The following is a 20,337-nucleotide window of genomic DNA, read 5'->3' on the forward strand; positions in this document are numbered from 1 at the left end:
CTCACGGGCCCAGCCGCTCCGCGGCATGTGGGATCTTCCCGGACCGGGGCACGAACCCATGTCCCCTGCATCGGCAGGCGGACCCTCAACCACTGCGCCACCAGGGAAGCCCTTTCCCAAAGATTTTTAAGCAACTAAACTCTACAAAAGATTTCACATGAATAAAAAGATTCTAAGTCCTGAATTTAAACTGCTATCTCTGTCAAATAGTCACAATATATAAAGAATATTCAGTATACATTTGGACTTAAAAACAAAATTTTAAAATTTGTGGAAACGATTTTAACTTATTCCAAAAAAGATCTGAAGTGAGAAATACAAATAAATGGTAAATAAATGATCTTATTTTTTTGTTATTTATTTATTTTGCTGCACTGGGTCTTAGTTGTGGCACGTGGGATCTTTAGTTGCAGCATGCAAACTCTTAGCTGTGGCATGTGGGATCTAGTTCCCTGACCAGGGATCAAACCCAGGCCCCCTGCATTGGGAGCGCAGAGTCTTGGCCACTGGACCAACAGGCAAGTCCCAATAAATGATATTATAAAGGCTGAAACATTGTCTTGATAATCCACAACGACTTGGGCTGCTTTACCAATCCCATTTAGCACTAGTCTACCTAGAAACAGGGTAAGAGATTAAGATTTTGTATATGTAAGATTTGTATATTTGTATATTAAGATTTTGTATATTTTATATATACATATATCTATATGTATCTGTAGCCAAAGCTGGTTAAAAATAACCTTTAGATTATTTCCCAATGCAATCTACACCCCCAGTGCCCACCACCAGTATTAATTCTTATCCATTTTACCTCTGAGCAAGACGCTAACATCTTACTGGATGTAAATTTTAAGGCAAGAAATTTCAGACATCACTCTTTTTTGGCGGGGGGTTCGCAGGCCTCACTGCCGTGGCCTCTCCCGTTGCGGAGCACAGGCTCCAGACGCACAGGCTCAGTGGCCATGGCTCACGGGCCCAGCCGCTCCGCGGCATGTGGAATCTTCCCGGACCGGGGCACGAACCCGTGTCCCCTGCATCAGTAGGCGGACTCTCAACCACTGCGCCACCAGGGAAGCCCCAGACATCACTCTTATGAGAAACCATTTTAGAAACAAACAGTTCTTTCTCTCATCTGTTCTTCACAGGCTTACGATAGGTATTCAAACTTACCTCTCTTTTATTTTTTGCAGTCTTTCTGGGTCTCTTGAGGGTACACTTTTAGTTTTATCATTTTTTCCATCAGATGAACTCCAACCTGAAGGAATAATATCTACAGTGATCATGACATTGTCGGTCAAATTACTTCCAAGTGCCGGGGGCACTGCAAATCGGAATAAGGAACCAGGAAGGATCCCTGTTATTCCTGTACTTCGTCCACCGTGAGCCGAATCCGATATGGAGCCACCCGTAGCAGCACTGCTTGGTGCTGCAGATGCTTGTGGTCTGCTGGCAGTAGCCCCAAGGGGATCACTCTGTGCTTCAAGGTGAACCACTTCATTTGATTCTCTTCTAAAAATATGATGAGATCTAGATGGTATATCAGAGGTAGATATCCTTGAAGATTCATCTCGTCCCTCTCGCCTCCTTCTAGAGAACAAAGGTGTGCATCTATTTCTAAGTGAGGAAGATAACCATGGTCCTGTATTTCTACCTTCAGATTCTTGGTTAAAATTTTGGGAATCTGGCTCAGAGCTATGATTTTGGCTAAGAGATGACAAACCCCATCTTCGCCGAAGAAATCGAAATCCCTGAGAAGCTTCGGATGCCCTGTTATCAGGACCATCAGAAGCTGATGCTGCATTACGAGACTGTGAAGCTGTCAAGATTCTTGGAGAAATGTAAGAATTCTCAGAACTCAATGATCTTGTATTCAAGGAATCCTGACTAGACCTTCGTGAAAAAAAAGTAGATGACATACTAGAAGCTATACGTGACAGCAATCTCCTTGTTGTACGCCTACCTTCATTGTCAGAAGATTCTTGAAATGATCTTTGAGATGAGCCAACCCTATTTGAACTGCCTATAGTTGAGGTTTCACCTCTATTTGAAATATAAGAAAATCCAGGCTGTATACTGCTTTGGGGAGATTCTAATTCTCTTGGAGAAAAATTTGATCTTAAAGAATTTCTACCAGAGTCCCTAGAACATGGTATGGTCTGATGTTCAGAAGGCATTTGGTGATTTGTAGATGATGTATTCAATTGTAAAGTGCTCAAAGAGTTCTCTTTTGGTCTTGCTCCTTGTGAATATGAAGAAGGAACTCTGTCTTGAACATCTATTTTTGAAAGAAAGGAAAGGTAGTCAATTACATGAAAAATTTGTGCATTATTAAGGTTGTGTCTATTAACCACTAATCACTGCCAAAATTAAACACTGGATTCAAACTGAATACTGGCATATTATAACTACACAGCTTAACTATTATTACAGAAAAAATAAACATATTTATCTATCTTTCTATACCTTTGGTAAAATCCAATACTGCTGTATAAAGTCAGCATTACAAATTTTTTAAAAAAGAAATGTATTATAGCTTATGAGAGGCAAACATCAATCTACCAACTTGATGAAGTTAAAACAGTCGAATTTATTAATCAGAAATTGATATGGTAGAAGAATATCTAACATCTAAATGGATAAGGGATTTTAAATGGGCAAACAAATTCAAGGTAAATGACTCATAACAAGTAAAAGCAAAATAATAATAGAGTGTTTTGGAGATTTTTCTTACTCTGGAACAAGAACAAAAGTTATTTCACATAAATACTATCACCCTTATAATTTTACAGCAAACCATGCTAACAGTTCAAAATTTCTCCAATGTTTTACCTTTTCTTTCAAGTTAACAGCAGTGACTCTTACACCCGGTTACTCATCAGACATAACTATGCTTTTTTTTTTTTTTTCCCAATACTGAGTCAGAAGAGAGCCCTGGCATCTGCGATTTTAATAGTACACTACTGATGGTTCTAATCATCGAATGGAAAGAGAAATACCAAAGCATTCCTTCATAAAGAATATTCATCCATACATCTAGTTTAACAGCTAGATTGCTACTGTGCTAATACATAGTGCCTCATGGAAGGATTAACTGTTAGGGACCAAATCAATTCTATTCTGTACATTTTTACGCCCCAAACCGAGAAGCTACCGACACTGTCTACTAAAGCTCCTCCACCCAAAGCCAAGCAAATGAAAAGATGCTTTCATTTGTCTTAAATAAAGCAACGGCCTGCCCCAACAGATTATTTAAAATAATCTAGTTAAATCTTTAAATAGAAATGTATTTTCTTCTCTGTAAATCAAATTCCACTTCTGTCTGCTATATTTCTCAACTTCAATTAGCACCTTTTATCTTCAGTTATTTAGTATTATTGTTTTATGGCATTTATTTTTTTTAAGGTGGCTCTGTCGCACAATGGACAGTGCATTGGACTTCTATTTTTTTTAAAGTTTTGGCTTATGTACACTGACAGAAACAGTGTGGGTCTTTATTCCAACTAAATGAAAATAAAGACAAATTCATGTTAAACTAAAGGAATTCTAAATTATGTCTTAAAATGATGATTTCAAGTTTTAGTTAATTCACAAGGCAAATTATATTGTAGTATACAAGAATTATCAAGTATATGTAAAACATACATTCTTAAGAGTGAAAAAATTATAGGCAGACAGAATCTGGATACTCATGTATATCTAAATATTTTATATTTACATTTTTAAAAGTAAAATGACAAATAAGGTTGAAAACATATCAAGCTATCCTGTATTCTAAATCTTTATAATATTCACTTCATTTATTCCTTTGTACTGTGATTTTAACGACATACAAAGACAAAAATGTAACATTATTAGATAAATTATGCATAACAATATAGTTTATACATACATGATGAAGTTGTGAAATCACCACTTCGGTGACTATAATCCATAAGATTACTAATGGAGGAATCTGCTCTCCTCTCTCTCATTAAGTCAGTTCCAAATGATCCAAGTACCACTGATGACGATCTGGGAACTTGACTATGCCTCCAAGAAGAATCTTAAAATAATTGAAGAAGTCTTAATTCACAGAAAGCTTTCAAGGTTTCTGATGACAACAAATCTTCAGTATTACACAGAGAGGTAATTATGGTTTATTACAGGAATCCCCAGTTACACAGTTGCAATCAAAAGCAAAACTGAGCAAAACATAAATTATTCACTAGTGAAATAATCACTTATAAAATTATCTCCTGCTCAAACACATCCTTCTCTAATACTATAATCTACCCCCATCTAGGATGTCAATGTCTCACTCTCTAGAACATCTGACCATACGATATATAAACATGACGTAAAATGATTACAGAACAAAAATATAAAGCTTGCCAAAGATGCAGAATTTCATGAAAAGTTGATCAAAGTGATGTCGGAGAACAGCCAAAATCAAAATCAAAGCCATCTTGAAATGAAAGAGGTTTATACTGTAGGTTATAATACTATTTTGTCAGAACTATTATTGCCACCATATTTGGTTCATTCTTATGCTAAGAAGTAATGTATCGTTGCAATTATAATCTAAACTTTGTTAGATATGATTTCATTTAAAAAGAAATTAAAAACTAAGTCTCAAAACTTTCCCCCCTCACCATTTACCTTGAAATTCTGGGTCTTCCTCTCCTAGTCCTAACAGCCTTAATAATTTCCCTTCGTTAAGGGAAACAGCCCAGGGTTAATGCTATGCCTTCACAGACCAGAGGAGAACAAAAGTATCTCTACACAATGGTATTTGTCTACAAAGTTAAGGTCAGTCTGCTCTTACCCATCACACTACTCTTAAAATCCTTCAGATGGGCAGTGCCTTTCCCATGGCGGTCCTGCCTATCGAAATAGAAAGGAATCGCTTACACTAATTCAATTAGTAGTACATATGCATTTCAAGAATATTATTCTCCAACTGTGTCATCACAAGTTTTATCTTACCTTAAAACTATTTCAGGCATTGGCTAGTGTTTCATTTGAAGAGAAGTATAAGTGAGGAAGTACCTCTCAACAAAAGATCTTTCCAATTTGTGCAACAAATGTGTGCCTGTATCTTAGTATCTGTGAGTACAAGATACTAAGCATGGAACTTCAAGCGTAAGTCTTTCATACCAGAGTGGTAAAGTGACTTGTCCAATGTCACATAGTTAGAGGACTAGAACCATAGCTTTCTAATTCCTTGTATAGAACTCCCACTAGAATATCGCCAACTATTTTTTGTTTAACTAAAGAATTTCTACATTTTCTGAAAATATGTGTTATATAGCACAATGTTTATTATTTACAAAAAATATGCTAAGGAAACATGTATCAGTAAATCTGGCTTTCTTATTAACAATTTAAAAATTTACCTCCTATAGTAACCAGCAAAATACATGTCACTTTTACTAATTTTATTACCATATGTATCAGCTATTCTAATTAATTAAAATCTGCTAATATCCTGTTTGTGTAAGATATCTGTACCAAATTTAGAACAAAAATCCAAGATGAAGAGTTAATTTCAGTTCTAACTTAGTTAAGATTTTGGAACCTCCGCTCTATTTCTGACCCAGTCTTATGTGCAATCTACTTGCTTATTATTAGTACACTACATCTTGGGAAAAGGGCTTTTGTCCAAAATACATACACAGTGATTTATATTTATACAAATTTAATTATTACCTGATACTGCATTTAAACCATGTCCAACACTTCTCCCAGCTGAGGTAGATGTACAGTTTGTACAGGAAAGTTTAGGTCTTTTTGAATCATGATCCCGTTGCTGGTTTTGCGATCTTGAACGTGCTCCCTGAGTTATCTCAGACTCACTATACCATGTAGACTGAAATGGTAATGCAGATGCTGATGCTGATGTAGACTGTAAGTTAAAAAAAAAGTTTTTTAAAGGAACAATAAAACACTTGCAATTTTTAAATATTAAATTTAAATATTACATTTAATCTACAGTGCTCTAATAAATTCCCAAGGACCATTCATTCCTCACAGACACAAATTTTTCTACCATGTAGGTTTTTCATAGTCTTTGTTCCCTTCTACCACTTGTCCCTTTACTTCATACTTTAATTGTACTTTGCTAGGTAACCAATCTGATTTAGATTATGTCTTCTATGTAACTGAATATAAACACTAGTCTAGGAAACACTGAAGAGTAAAAACTTTATATGTAATCATTTTGTTCTCCTGGTTTAATATTAACCTTTTGAGGAACCTTGTTTCTTCTTCTTAGATAAACAGAACACCAAGAAAGGCACCAATACAGAAAGTGACTGTGAATACTCCACTATAAAAATAAGATTTTCAACTAATACAAAATGTATCTGGATCTTATGTCCATCTCAGGAATACAGTAAAACACTATAAATGGTACTAAAAAAAATCCTAATATACGGAATTTCTTCATCAGTGAAGGAAGAAACAGCTAAAACTACATACTGTAAAACTCTAAGCTCAAGGTTTTTTCTTTAAACATATAATTATATGTACAACAACATGAAATAACACAGAAGTTACAATGTACACACACACACACACACACACACGCAAACACAGAAAGAGACCAAGAAGGACGAATTTGACGCATAATCTCTGAACTGCTTGAAGACACTTACCACTAACGTAAAAGTTATTTCTAGGAAATAACTTATTCTAGGAAATAAAGGAAAAAAGACATTTATAAACCATTTTAACATGTAAGTAGATGGTAAGTAGTTCATTTTATTGAAGAATATTAAAATGAAACAACATTCTTTAAAGTGTTATATTTCTTGACAAAAGAAAAGTTAAAAATGGAATGTTATCATGGGCCATAAATTCAGTCTATATTAACCTAGTATTATAAACATAAGAGCCCAAATAATGTGCTCCATCAAAGAGTTTTAGAGTACAGATAAATAAATAGGTATAATGTAAGTAAGTACTGTAATAGGAGGTATGTTGAAAGTTTTACAGAAAAAAAAAAAAACTATGTCTGAGGAAAGCAGGGGAGAATTCATAGATGATTAACTATGAACTCCATAGGTGGAGTTCACTGAGTAGGCAAATGAGGAAGGAGATTATAGACAGACAACACAAAAAGATAAAAAGATGTCTCAACTATTCTGCCATGGGAATTCTTCTAAGGCATCACTACTTACTTGATCTCCGATTATCTTTTAATTATGAGAAGCATACTGCATGCATTCAGGGAACTGTATTAGTCCATGGTAACTCTACAGAATAAACTGTGCACATACATGGAAAAGCAGAAGATGCAAAGCTGAAAAAAGTAGGAATGGGCATATCAGGATTTCATCCATCCCTTGCCCATTCAATATTTTGCTAATTAAACGTAGAACTCCTCAGCTTAGCACAAACTTGGTCTCACAAGCCTTTCACACCAAGCTGTCCACAGAGCCCCCAATCAATGAACTGGAATAGCACATGAGACGAAATTCATGAGATATTTCAAAATGAAATCATTTTATGTGCCATTGTCAAGGTATCAGGGACTTAATCCTGCAGGCCAGTGGTTCTAAGACCTTTGAATATCAAAGACCAAAAATTAAAAAAAACTGGTTTGATTTAAAATTTAGGAAGAACTGCCACTTTTGACAGGTAAGGAAAACGAAAATAGCGTATACCACCTAACCCCATTCCCCAATCTTTTAAAAAGGGCATTTTATATGCTCCTAAAACAAGAACATAACAGAATAAAACAGACTTGTAAGGTGAATAAATTTTACTTGTACAAAATTCCTAACTTGTCCTTATTTTTCTCATTTTGCATGGACTGGACAAATTGTTATTGAATAGCACCTCCACAAATAAGACTTTAGGAGCTACTGAAGGAGGTAATACCATCAGATCAACTACTTACAAAGATCTTTAGAGCATTGTGGAAGGTTAAAAGAGTGGTATGGACAAAAAGTGGGCAAATCAGGAAGTCACTGGACTAGCAAGAAATGCTAGTAATTCCCATTACTTTCGTTTGTTGGGACAAAAGTAATGGGAATAGAGAGCCATGATAAAAGATAAAAATTCATCAAATTTAGAGACAACGTGAGAAATGAACAAAAAGTCTATAAAGTCACTCCACAGTTTTCTGGCACTGGCCACTGGTGAGATAAAGACACACTCACTGTTCGGCAATTTTCATGACTCACAACTCTAAAAGGTAACCTATATGTCATCCCAGAGACAAAAATACTCAGTATAGGAGAGGAGAAATAAAGTCTGACCAATTTTTCTGCTGGCTTAAATTCAAAGTCAAACTTTTCCCTGGTTCCTACCAATTCAATTTTGTCCACTGTTCAAATATTCTCAGTGTGAAGCAATTAGCTTTTTTCCCCCTCTGAATTCTTTTAACAATTAAATAAAGGATGGGGTTCATTTATACACTATCTTATCTCTTTTGCTATCTAAAACTACTGGTAGCCAAACGAAATCAGGAAGAGTCTGTCTCCAAAGTATACTTAAGTATACTGCCTTGCAGACACCAGATGCTTAAAAAAGTACTTTTGGGGTTGTTTGCACTTAGTTGTTATGAATAATGCTACTATGAACGTCTGTGTTCAAGTTTTGCGTAGACATGTTTCTAATTTTCTTGGGTGTAACTAATGGGTCATATAATACCTCGAAGTTTGACTTTTAGAATAATTAATAAACTGTTTTCCAAAGTGGCTGTACCAGTTTAAAACCCCACAAGCAATTTATGAGGGTCCAAATTTCTCCACAACCTTGTCACCTCTTGTTATTGTCTCACTTTTTAATTTTATTTTAGCCATTCTAGTGGGTATGAAGTGGTGTCTCATTATAGTGTACATTTGCATTTCCTAATGGCTGATGTTGAGCATCTATTTATGCGTTCATTTGCCATTTGTACATCTTTGGACACATGTCTATTCAGGTCCTTCGCCCATTTTAAGCTGGGTTTTTTTTTATTGTTAGGATGTAAGAGTTCTTTACATAGTCTGGTTACAAGTTCCTTGTCAGATAGCATATCATTTACAAATATTTTCTCCCATTCTGTAAGTTGTCTTTTCACTCTCTTCATGGTATCACTTGACTCACTAGTTTTTTAATTAGTTAAGTCCAATTAATCTTTTTGCATTCATTACCTCCAGACTAAGAACATTCATATGAAAATAAGAAGTGGATAGAATTATTAAATATCCATTCAAGTTCCATGGAGTTCTCTCTCATTTTCACTAAATTTCCAGTCTCTACCCCAAATAAGTAACAGATTTGGCTCCTGTAATAAACAATTTTTATGGGTTACTCTCAAAAGGCTATCTGTGATTAGAAAGGAAAATTGTATGGTATGTGCAGGGGGCTGTCTAGCCCAACCAAAGTAGCTGAATACTACTTTGTGTATCTGAGAAATCATATTAAACAGTTTGAAAACTTGATGGAAGGGAAGTTTACAAACATTCTGTAACTACTAGCAGGCATTCAATTTTCATTTTATTTACTTACTTATTTTTATCTTCATGATACTTATTTAGGTTGCCCTTCCAACAAGAGGTTTTTGGGAAGGACAGTCAATGAAATCATTATTTATTTACTATTAGTATTGTATAAGTCAGTATTTGCATTCAGAAAATAATTACTTCTAAAAAAAGGCTAAAAAATATTCCCAATGCAAATGCCCTTAAAACAGTACAGCAAAAAAGAACCTTAATGAGAAAATATTTGTAAATCATATACCTAATTAGGAACTTGTAACTAGAATATATAAAAGAGTAAGAATCAAGAGTAAGCTTTCAAAACAGAAAACACCAAGCCCACATGGGTTCACTGGAGAATTCAATCAAACATTTAAGGAAGAAGTTATACTAATTCTCTACAATCTCTTTCAGAGGAAAGCAGCAGAGAAAATACTTCCTAACTCATTCTATGATATGATGAGGCCAGCACTACCTTAATTCCAAAACCAGACAAAGACATAAGGAAAGAAATCTATAGAGCATTCTCTCTCATGAACACAGCTGCAAAAATCCTGAACAAAATATGAGCAAATCGGGAAGTCCCTGACAGTATAGTGGTTAGGACCTGGTGCTTTCACTGCTGTGGCCTGGGTTTAATCCCTGGTCAGGGTACTAAGATCCTGCAAGCCGTGTGATGCAGCAAGAAAAAAAAAATTAGCAAACTGAATCCAAAAAAGTACAAAATCCAATACCCCTTTATGATTAAAAACTCTCAGCAAACTAGAAATAGAGGGTAGCTTCCTCAACTTGATAAAGAATGCAAAGAATGCACAGTTAACATTATATTTAATGGAGAGAAACTCAAAAGCCTTCACACCAAGATCAGGTACAAGGCAAGGATGTCCTTTCTCACTTTTTTTAAAAACTGACATATATTGATATATAACATTATATCAGTTTCTAGTGCACAAGGTAATTATATAGACACACATATATAATGACCACCACAATAATTCTACTTAACATTCCCCACTACATAGTATAATTTTTTCCTTGTGATGAGAACTTTTAATATCTACTCTCTTAGCAACTTTCAAATACACAATACAGTATTATTAATTACAGTCACCATTCTGTACACTACATCCCCATGATTTATTTTATAACCGGAAGTTTGTACCTTGGCCACCTTCACCCATTCTATACTCTGCTTTGGGTAGTACAGATATTTTAAGAATATTAATTCTTCCAATCCATGAGCATGGAATATCTTTCCACTTATTTGTGTCTTCTTCGATTTCTTTCATCAATGTCTTATAGCTTTCAGTGTAGAGGTCTTTTACTTCCTTGGCTAAATTTATTCCTAGGTATTTTATTCTTTTTGATGCAACTGTAAATTGGATTGTTTTCTTAATTTCTCTGATACAATAGATTTTTGTGTATTGATTTTATATCTTGCAGCTTCACCAAATTCATTTATTAGTTGTTTTTTGATGGGACCTTTAGATTTTTCTATATATAGTATCATATCATCTGCAAATACTGATAGTTTTACTTCCTCCTTTCCAATTTGGATTCCTTTTATTCCTTTTCCTTATCTGATTGCCCTGGCTAGGACTTCCAATACTATACTGAATAAAAGTGGCAAGAGTGGGCATCCTTATCTCATCTTGCTCCTGATCTCAGAGGAAAAGTTTTCCACATTTCTCCAGTTAGTATGATGTTAGCTTTGGGCTTGTCATATATGGCCTTTATTACAATGAGGTACGTTCCCTTGACACCCATTTTGTTGAGTTTTTATCATAAATGAATGCTGAATTTTGTTCAATACTTTTTCTGCATCTATTTGAGATGATATGATTTTTAGCCTTCATTTAGTTAATGAAGTTAACTAAATGTTAATTAATTAACTAAATTTTAGTTAATTAATTTTAGTTAATTAACTAAAAATTAATTAACACGCAGATGTTGAACCATCATTAATTAATTAATACGCAGATGTTGAACCATCATTCTTGCAAGCCAGGGATAAAATCTCCCTTGACCATGGTATACGATCCTTTTAAATTATTGCTGAATTCAGTTTGCTAATATTCTGTAGAGGAGTTTTGCATTTATGTTCATCATGGATACTAGCCTTTAATTTTCTTCTCTTGTAGTGTCCTTGGCTAGTGTTGATATCAGGGTAATGCTGGCCTCATAAAATGAGTTAAGGAGTGTTACCCCTCTTCTATTTTTTGGAAGAGTTTGAGAAAGATTGGTATTAATTCTTCTTTAAATGTTTGGTAGAATTAATAAGTGTTCTGATCCCAGACTTTTTTTGTTGGGAGGCTTTTGATTACTAATTAAATCTCCTTACTCATTACTGGTCTGCTCAGATTTCCTAATTCTTCATGATTCAATCTTCATAGGTTTTGTGTTTCTAGGAATTTATCCATTTCTTAAAGGTTGTCCAATCTTTTGGTGTATAACTGTTCATAGTAGTCCCTTATGCTACTTTTTATTTTTGTGGTATCATTTGTAACATCTCCTCTTTCATTTTTGGTTTTATTTATTTGAGTCTTTTTTTTTCTTGGTGAGTCTAGCTAAAGATATGTCTATTTTGTTTATCTTTTCAAAAAGCCATCTCTTATTACACTTATCCTTTTGTCTTTTTAGTCTCTATTTCATTTATTTATGTTCTGATCTTTGTTATTTTCACTTCACCACTCTTTTTTTCAACACTGTACTGGAAGTTCTAGCTAATGCAATAAGGCAAGAAAATAAAGTAAAAGGTATACAGATTGGGAAGAAAGACCTTACTTGCAGATGACATGATTATACAGAAAATCTGAAAGAAAAACTCCTGGAACTAACTAATAATTATAGAAAGGTTTCAGGATACAAGGTTAATATACAAAAGTCAATTGTTTTACTATATATCAGCAATGAAAAAGTAGAATTTGAATTTGAAACTAAAAACTCTTACAATTCAATAATAAAATGACAAATAAACTGATTTAAAAATGAGCAAAAGATCTGAATAGACATTTCTCCAAAAATATAAAAATAGCTAATCAGCACATGAAAAAATGCTCAACATCCTGAGTCACCAAGGAAATCCAAATCAAAACTACAAGACACTACACTTCACACCCACGACAGGATGGCCAGAATCAAAATGTAAGATAAGTACAGGAAAGGATGAAGAGATCAGAACTTTCATGTATAACTTCTGTGGGAATATAAAATGGCCCAACGGGTTTGGAAAACAGTGTAGCAGTTCCTCAAAAAACTGAACATAGAGTTATTGTATGTATGATTCAGCAAATCTACTCTTAGGTATATACCCAAGATAACTGAAAACATTAGTCCACAGAGAGACTTGCACATGAATGCTTACAGCAGCATTATTCATAATAGCCAAAAGGTGAAAACATCCCAAATGTCCATCAGTGGTTGAATGAATTAACAAAATGTAGTACATCCATACAATAGAATATTATTCATCCATAAAAAGAAATGAAATACGGATACTGCTATCATCATGTAGATGAACTTTAAACAAACATGCTATGTAAGACAAACTAGTAATAAAAGACCATACAGAATGTTTCTACTCATGTATATGAAAGTTCCAAATAAGGAAATCTACAGAGACAGAAAGTAGATTAATGGCTGCTTATTGCTCAGGGGGAGAGGAGGGAGACAGTTTAGTGACAGCTAAAAGACCTGGGATATTCTCTTGAGGTAATGAAAGATTCTGAAGTTGACTATGGCAATGGTTTGCACAATTCTGTGAATATACTAAAAATCACTGAATTGTACACTTTAAATGGGCAAGTCATATGTTATATGATTTATAACTCGATAAAGCTATTATTAAAAAAATAATCTTAACAATTGCTGCAAATGCAACCAATGTTATTCACTGGACAACGCTTAATCAAGAGAAATCATATAACGCACAGTAATGGAAGCAAGTCCAGAATAAAATGCTCTTCCTTGTCTCCTCATTTCCATGAATCAATGCCTTGACTGTGATGACTGACAATTCCTGCTTAAAAATTTTCCAGACCATAAGCAACAACTTAAAACTTTGACCTCTTCTTTATTTTAAATATTCACATGCTGGAGAGTATCCATATCCAGGCTAATGCAGAAGTCTTACATTCTAGTTTCTATTCAGAATGAGCAGTCTTCTCAATTATCACAAAAAAGACAGCTGATCTTAAGAATGTATGGATTCATGATGCCCAACTTTATGAGAAATCTAGGTAAGAAACCTTATGTTTACACAAAATGGAATGACTAGGAGTTCATTTATCCCTCAAAATATCCTAGGATTAATATCTGGATCAAGACAGACTACAAGAATGTTAATATTTAGATCACTCTGTTGTCCCTTTACAGAACTGTTTTCACTGACCTGTAGTTTGACATCATGTCCTTTGCATATACTGTTTACCAAGAAATAGTTTCACTAAACTAGGTATATACTTATAGTATGAATACTGCCCTGTAGACACTGTCTTCTATATCATTCACTGTCCCCGCTTTCAGACTAAACTGCCAAGCACTGCTTCCTTTTCCTTATGAACAAAACACCTTATAGACCTGGTTGTGTTTCCCTGTGATCTCCTGCCACCCACACAAGGGCCGAAGTTTAACTTTAGAATACTGCCAAGGGCTTACAAATGCATACCAATGTTATAAACAACCTTAACTCACTCTCAATATTTTATTTGTATTTTCCTGATTTTCATTTTCTTGTCCAATTGTGTGTGTGTGTGTGTGTGTGTGTGTGTGTGTGTGTGTATGTATATATGTATGTATTTCCCTGGAAACTACCTTTGTAGCAGATAAACAAACCAAAATGAGCAGAAAAAAGGTTAATGACCATTGGTTATTTTAATTCTTGAAAATATATACTTTGCAAAATACGCAATAGTACTGAGTTCTGTAACTTAATATACAAACTAGAAAAAGATGTAAAAAACTGTAAAAAACACCTAGAGGGCTTCCCTGGTGGCGCAGTAGTGGGAGTCCACCTGCTGATGCAGGGGACACGGGTTCGTGCCCCAGTCTGGGAGGATCCTGCGTGCCGTGGAGTGGCTGGGCCCATGAGCCATGGCCGCTGGGCCTGCGCATCCGGAGCCTGTGCTCCGCACCGGGAGGGGCCACAACAGTGAGAGGTCCGCGTACCGCAAAAAAATAAATAAATAAATAAAATAAAATAAAACAACACCTAGAACCTCCATAAAAAGCCTATTTTATTATTTCATATTAAAAGTAATCAATCTCTCCACAAAGCAAGAAGTGGGATTAGGGGTTGCTTAAATTAAGTTACAGAAAAATATATAAAAGTAACAAAAATAATTACATATTCACAGAATACTCCCAAATTTTCACTTTTAACAATATGAATTACATAAATTTTCTTTCCAAAAATATCTAAAATTCTATTTACTGTTACCAAAGAGATTAAGGTGATCACAGTTTTCTACCATTCAAATTGTAACAAAAATTTAAAGATAGAGTAACAGAAATATCAGCAAGATTAACAGCAGAGGCAGCCCAGCTTACAAATGGCCAAGAACCAAAAGACATTTAGAAAATCAATTGTTTGGAACTTAGAACCTACATTTGCCAAAGACACAATGCTATCCAGAAGTCTTAGATTCTTCAGCTCAGGCACACTGTATACTAATCCTGGAACTGGGAGAAACCACTTATCTTTCCAGATTTCAGATCTTTATTTATGAAATGACACAAGCATCTGTCCTATTTAACTAAGATTAAAAATTAAAAATTTGCTGCAAAATGTCAAGCACTGTATAAATAAGGTGTTTTCTTATCATCTGATCCATAATGTAAATGAGACTGAACTACTATGCCCTGTTCTGACCCTCCTTTCTCAAGGTTCACTAAGTATAATAAAGAAGGGGAGGGACTTCCCTGGTGGCACAGTAGTTACAAATCCACCTGCCAATGCAGGAGACAAGGGTTCAATCCCTGGTCCGGGAAGATCCCATATGCCACAGAGCAACTAAGCCTGTGTGCCACAACTACTGAGGCTGCGCTCTAGAGCCTGCAAGCCACAACTACTGAGCCCACATGCCACAACTACTGCAGCCCGCGTACCTACAGCCTGTGCTCCACAACAAAGAGAAGCCACCACAATGAGAAGCCCGCACACCGCAACAAAGAGTAGCCCCCACTGGCCGCAATTAGAGAAAGCCTGCGCACAGCAATGAAGACCCAACGCAGCCAATAAATAAATAAATAATTTTTAAAAAAAGGGGGGAGGAAGAGTGTTGTGTCCCAGATGGTTTTGAGTCAGAAAATATCAGCAATTAACCAAAAAAGTTCCCTTTGATATTCAAAGGTCTCTTTCATTCATTAAGTACACATCTTGCTGAATAATCTTAAGAATATTAAATAAAACTAAATGTGTGATATATAATTTAAATATTCTGATAACATATTATACTATCCCCTAAGGATATTAATTATCTCTTTAAACCAATGCAAAGCCAGGAAATGATAACAACAGCAGTCACAATGATAATTATAACCTGTAACATCTGAACTCTTACTAGGGTCCAGGCACTGTTGTTCTAAGTGCTTTACATGTATTATTTCTTCCAATTAATTTTAACAGTAACTATGTGAGAAAATTACCATTATCACCATTTCACAGAAGAGGAAACAGAAAAGTACTTTCCTCAAGAACACAGGAATTTCAGTTCCTAAATCAAAACTAAAAGAGCAAAGCAGCCTACAAATAGTTGACAAGATTGGAAATATTCCTATAACCCATTAAAGAAAGAAAGAAAAAGATCGGAAGCTACTTAAAATAACTGAAAAACATTAAGGAAAACACCAAAATTTATAAAACTGATTAATCTTACTAAGAACCAATAAAACATTTAAAATTTTTTTTCATGTTTGCATTTGTTTAACTTCCACAATGAAAAATTAGACTTTCAGAATAATCTATGACATTAAGAACTGGACGAAAAAGTCTGAAAATATTACTTTAAAGTGAATGGCAATAAGTTTTCTAAATATATTCAAGACTTTTAGTCTCGTTTCAGAGTCTGTGTTCCTCACTAATTAGCTATACGAAAAATTAGACAAAGATCAGTAGACAAAATTTTATTAATATAGGAAAAAACCCCAATTGTGTGCTCTTAACAAGTCACAATCATTTAACCTACAACATTTCTGTAGAATGGAAAATATGTGATTCTGCACCTCTGGCAAGCATACTCTTGCCTAGCAACAGAGTAAAAAAAATACATTATCAAACAACATTTAAAATAAGTCCAAGTAAACAGTACACATAATGTCAGCAGGCTGGCAGTAGATATGGGCATTTTAGAGAAATTATTTTATTTCATTTGTGCTTCTCTGAGTATTTTATAAAATGCTTATTACTACGCAGAAGAACTTTCAAATGACTTTATCATATAGTACATTGCATGATATATAAATATATAAACATTACTTAAGACTTAAACAGACATTTTCACTAAAGGATTCTCTTAGAGTCAGTTACCGAAACATCAGACTTTTGGCAAATGTCGTGCGATTTAATGAGGTGTTCAGCCAATAATGCGATAAACTTAACATTTGAAAGATGAGCAAGATAAACTGTGTTAAAGCTACAAACCATGCCTCTGAGATTTACAGTTTTATACTACAACCATTGTTATAACAATAATAAGCTATTTCAAAAACCAAAGTGTTATTGGTCCTAAGGAAAATTAGCTACATAAAAGGAACTTAGATTGCTTTATGTAGATTATGAATCAATGCAAACTCATTACTAACTGTAAAAATAAAACCCCATAATTCATGTAAAAGACAGCCTGTTAATTCAACTGATACTTCAATGCTTTTAGGTTAGAAGGTTTCCAAGTCTTTGGAAACTATGAACATTTTACTTATGACCACAATCCCTTATTCAAAATTCTTAAGTTCAAAACTTTGAAAAACATTAAGTTTTTGCTAGTGTGGAACATTAAATCAGTCCGCTGCAGATATATTAATCTTTTGATTACAGGATGCCTCAGATCCAGCTGAGGGTATTATAAACACACTCTACTACTTTTCTAAAATCCAGAAAATCACATGGCCCCAAGGATTTTGAAAATGAGACTGTGTATATACACACATTCCAAATTAAGATGTTACCTGATATTCAGAATCCAGTCTAAACGAAGAGTCCCTTGAGTGATAGGTATCATTTAAACTACTTCCTCTGCTTCCAGACATCATCCTAGCACTTAAAGAGCTAGAGGGTTGAACAGAAATTCTTCTTGGAATCCTTGAAGGTTTAGACTCCATTCTTAATGTTTCCTGTGAAATGCAAATTTTGATTAATTGCCTTTTGGAAATCATGCAAACCTTTGATTCTTAATCCTCTCCTTAATGATCAGCTCAAATCAAGAATTAACCATGCAAATTAACCGAATGGTAAACTGTGAGATTATCATCACTCTCCTTCTACAGGCAGAGGTCTGAAGACCATCAAAGGTTCCCTATTGCCCATAAAATGAAGCAAACATGATAAAAGTGGTGATGAGAAACTGAGGTTTGTTGTTTCTAAAGCCTGAGCTCTTTTCCTTATTCAATTTCCTCTATATAAAATCCTAGGGACTTCCCTAGTGGTCCAATTGGTAAGACTCCACGCTCCCAATGCAGGGGGCCCGCGTCTGATCCCTGCTTGGGGAAGTAGATCCCGCATGCATGCTGCAACTAAGACTCTGCATGCGGCAACTATGAAGTCCAAGTGTCACAACTAAGACCCGGCACAGCCTAAATAAGTAAATAAATAAAGTAAATAAGTAAATAAAATCCTACACGAATCAGCCCTTGACTCTTGTTATTCCTATTATGAATGTTCGATACTCATAGCATTAGCTATACTGTAGTATCTGTACATTCCCGAACACAATATGCTCTCACAGGACTTTGTATGTGCCTGCAAAGTCTATACATTCCCCATTCAATTCCTAGGCATAGTCTTAAAACAAGATCAAGTGTTACTTCCACTTTTTACATACTTTTTTAAAGACATCATGTTACACACTGTAATTTGTTTTCCTGTCTCCCCTTCTCAAAAGTGAGAATAATTTCTAAGTTTTCTTCACTAAACATTCCTCAACACATGCCAAGAGTCACCATTAGCTGTGCCTTATTTTTTAACTCTCTCTATAAGTGGATTCATACAACATGTACTCCTTTATGTCTGGCTTCATCTGCTCAACATTATATTTGTGAGACTAATTCTGCTGTTGCATGCAGTTGTAGTAAGTTCACTCTGATTAGTTTATGTAATATTCCACTGTATCAATACACACAATTTATTTGTCTATTCTACTGCAGATGGACACTGGACTGTTTCCAGTTTTAGGCTATTACAAGTAAGGCTGCTATAAAAACATTAATTTTATAAATTAAAGAAAAACTTTTAAAGTTTTCTGGGGAAAGGATTTACAATGAGGCCTCTGAACAACTGAGATACCACCAGTCTTGAGAGTAAAAAGAGAAGGGCAAAAGAAAGTAACAGTAAAAAAAAATCACAATAATCTCTTCAACTCCTCCCAGTTACCCACTTTCAAGGTCAAAAATTATTCCCTTATTTTTCTGGTAGTGGATTGAAATTAAGGCAAGAAAAATGTACTTCACTTGCCTAGATAGGTGTATTTGCTGTATTAAAACCTTCAAATCTAAACATTTAAGTTAAAAATATCTAATTCACTTTCAACTCATTAACTTATCAACTAAGTTTTAGCATCATTCTACCTTAAAAGTTACTACAAAAGAATTTCCTTTTTCAATATCTGCCTCAAAAACAGGGTGTCAAGCAATGACAGAAAAGAGGATGAAGACGCAAAAACATCAACAAAACATATGGCCAATACTGCAGTAGGATACACAACAAACATGAAAAAGATATAACACAAGCCTAATATCAATTAAAATTATTCGACTAAGAGTATCTAGCTAATGAGAAACCAGAGTAAAAGCTACACTCTGGGACATGATTAAATCAAAGATAGCTTATCAGAAAAGGTCTGTTTGAAGTCCCAGTTAAACATGACAAGGTTATCCTTATGCATCTGTTTTGGTCCCTCTTTCCAAAACCCCTATAAAATGACAGTCGATGAATCCAAAAGCTTTAACTATGAAAAGAATAGGAAAAGGGACCATAATAGGCAAGAGATTTCAATGTTATATTTGGAAAATCCAAAAAAGTCCGAGGAGAGGTAGAGTAATTCAGCAGAAACGATAAAAAATACACCCTAGGTACTTTCTAGAAAGAGGTAGGAACTGGAAGCAAAGCAGTTGGCCTTAGCATCCTAGAAAGAATCAAGACCTGGAGATACAAGGTATCATAAAAAAGGGATGATGCATGGAGTTGCTGAATTAAAATCTGTACTTGGAGCAGTAAAACCCTCAATTCTCCCCCTAGTACCATTCTTCCGAAAACAGGATATTTATTCTCTGGAGAATAAGGATCTCCCATGTAACCCTCCCCACCCCCACCCAGGAAATATACAACCATCTCTGCAAAGGTTAAGTATAAGGAATAAAAGAAAATCTATATATTCAATGTTGAGACCCAAAAACTCTTTCCTGGTGCTGTTTTTACAATGCTGTCAGAAAACCAAACAAAATACCTGAGATAAAATTTCTGGATACTGACATTTGGAATGCTTCCAATTACACAGCTAGCCTGCCATTTGACCATCCTACCCAAAGCAAAGTCCACTAGTCACTAAGAGTTTCTAATCAGCTTTTTTTAGTGCTTCCCTCTAATAGACAAACATCAAGGATCACTAGGTATACAAGGAAAACCTCCCATAAGACTAAAGTAAATAACAAAAAAAGGAACTTAAGAGAAAATCTG

General features: G+C 34.8%; 1 protein-coding gene across 8 annotated transcripts in view; it reads right to left on the bottom strand.

Moving 5' to 3' along the window:
* The window catches only part of MARCHF7 (membrane associated ring-CH-type finger 7), a 48,610-nt gene that overhangs the window by 16,682 nt on the left and 11,591 nt on the right, over positions 1-20,337 (bottom strand). For all 8 annotated transcript variants that reach the window (XR_003437973.1, XR_003437972.1, XM_027130561.1 and 5 more), the window contains exons 2-5: positions 17,616-17,780; positions 5,692-5,887; positions 3,893-4,045; positions 1,174-2,278 (exon numbers count right to left, since the gene is read on the bottom strand). Coding sequence is in view for 6 of the 8 variants with exons in the window: in XM_027130561.1 (XP_026986362.1) it covers positions 1,174-2,278; positions 3,893-4,045; positions 5,692-5,887; positions 17,616-17,768 (1,607 nt within the window). In the remaining 2 variants the exon portion in view is untranslated. The remainder of the gene's footprint in view (positions 1-1,173; positions 2,279-3,892; positions 4,046-5,691; positions 5,888-17,615; positions 17,781-20,337) is intronic.

This window comes from Aethalodelphis obliquidens, unplaced genomic scaffold, assembly GCF_003676395.1.
Source record: "Aethalodelphis obliquidens isolate GAN/ISIS:26980383/991018 unplaced genomic scaffold, ASM367639v1 scaffold2, whole genome shotgun sequence".
Taxonomy (NCBI): domain Eukaryota; kingdom Metazoa; phylum Chordata; class Mammalia; order Artiodactyla; family Delphinidae; genus Aethalodelphis; species Aethalodelphis obliquidens.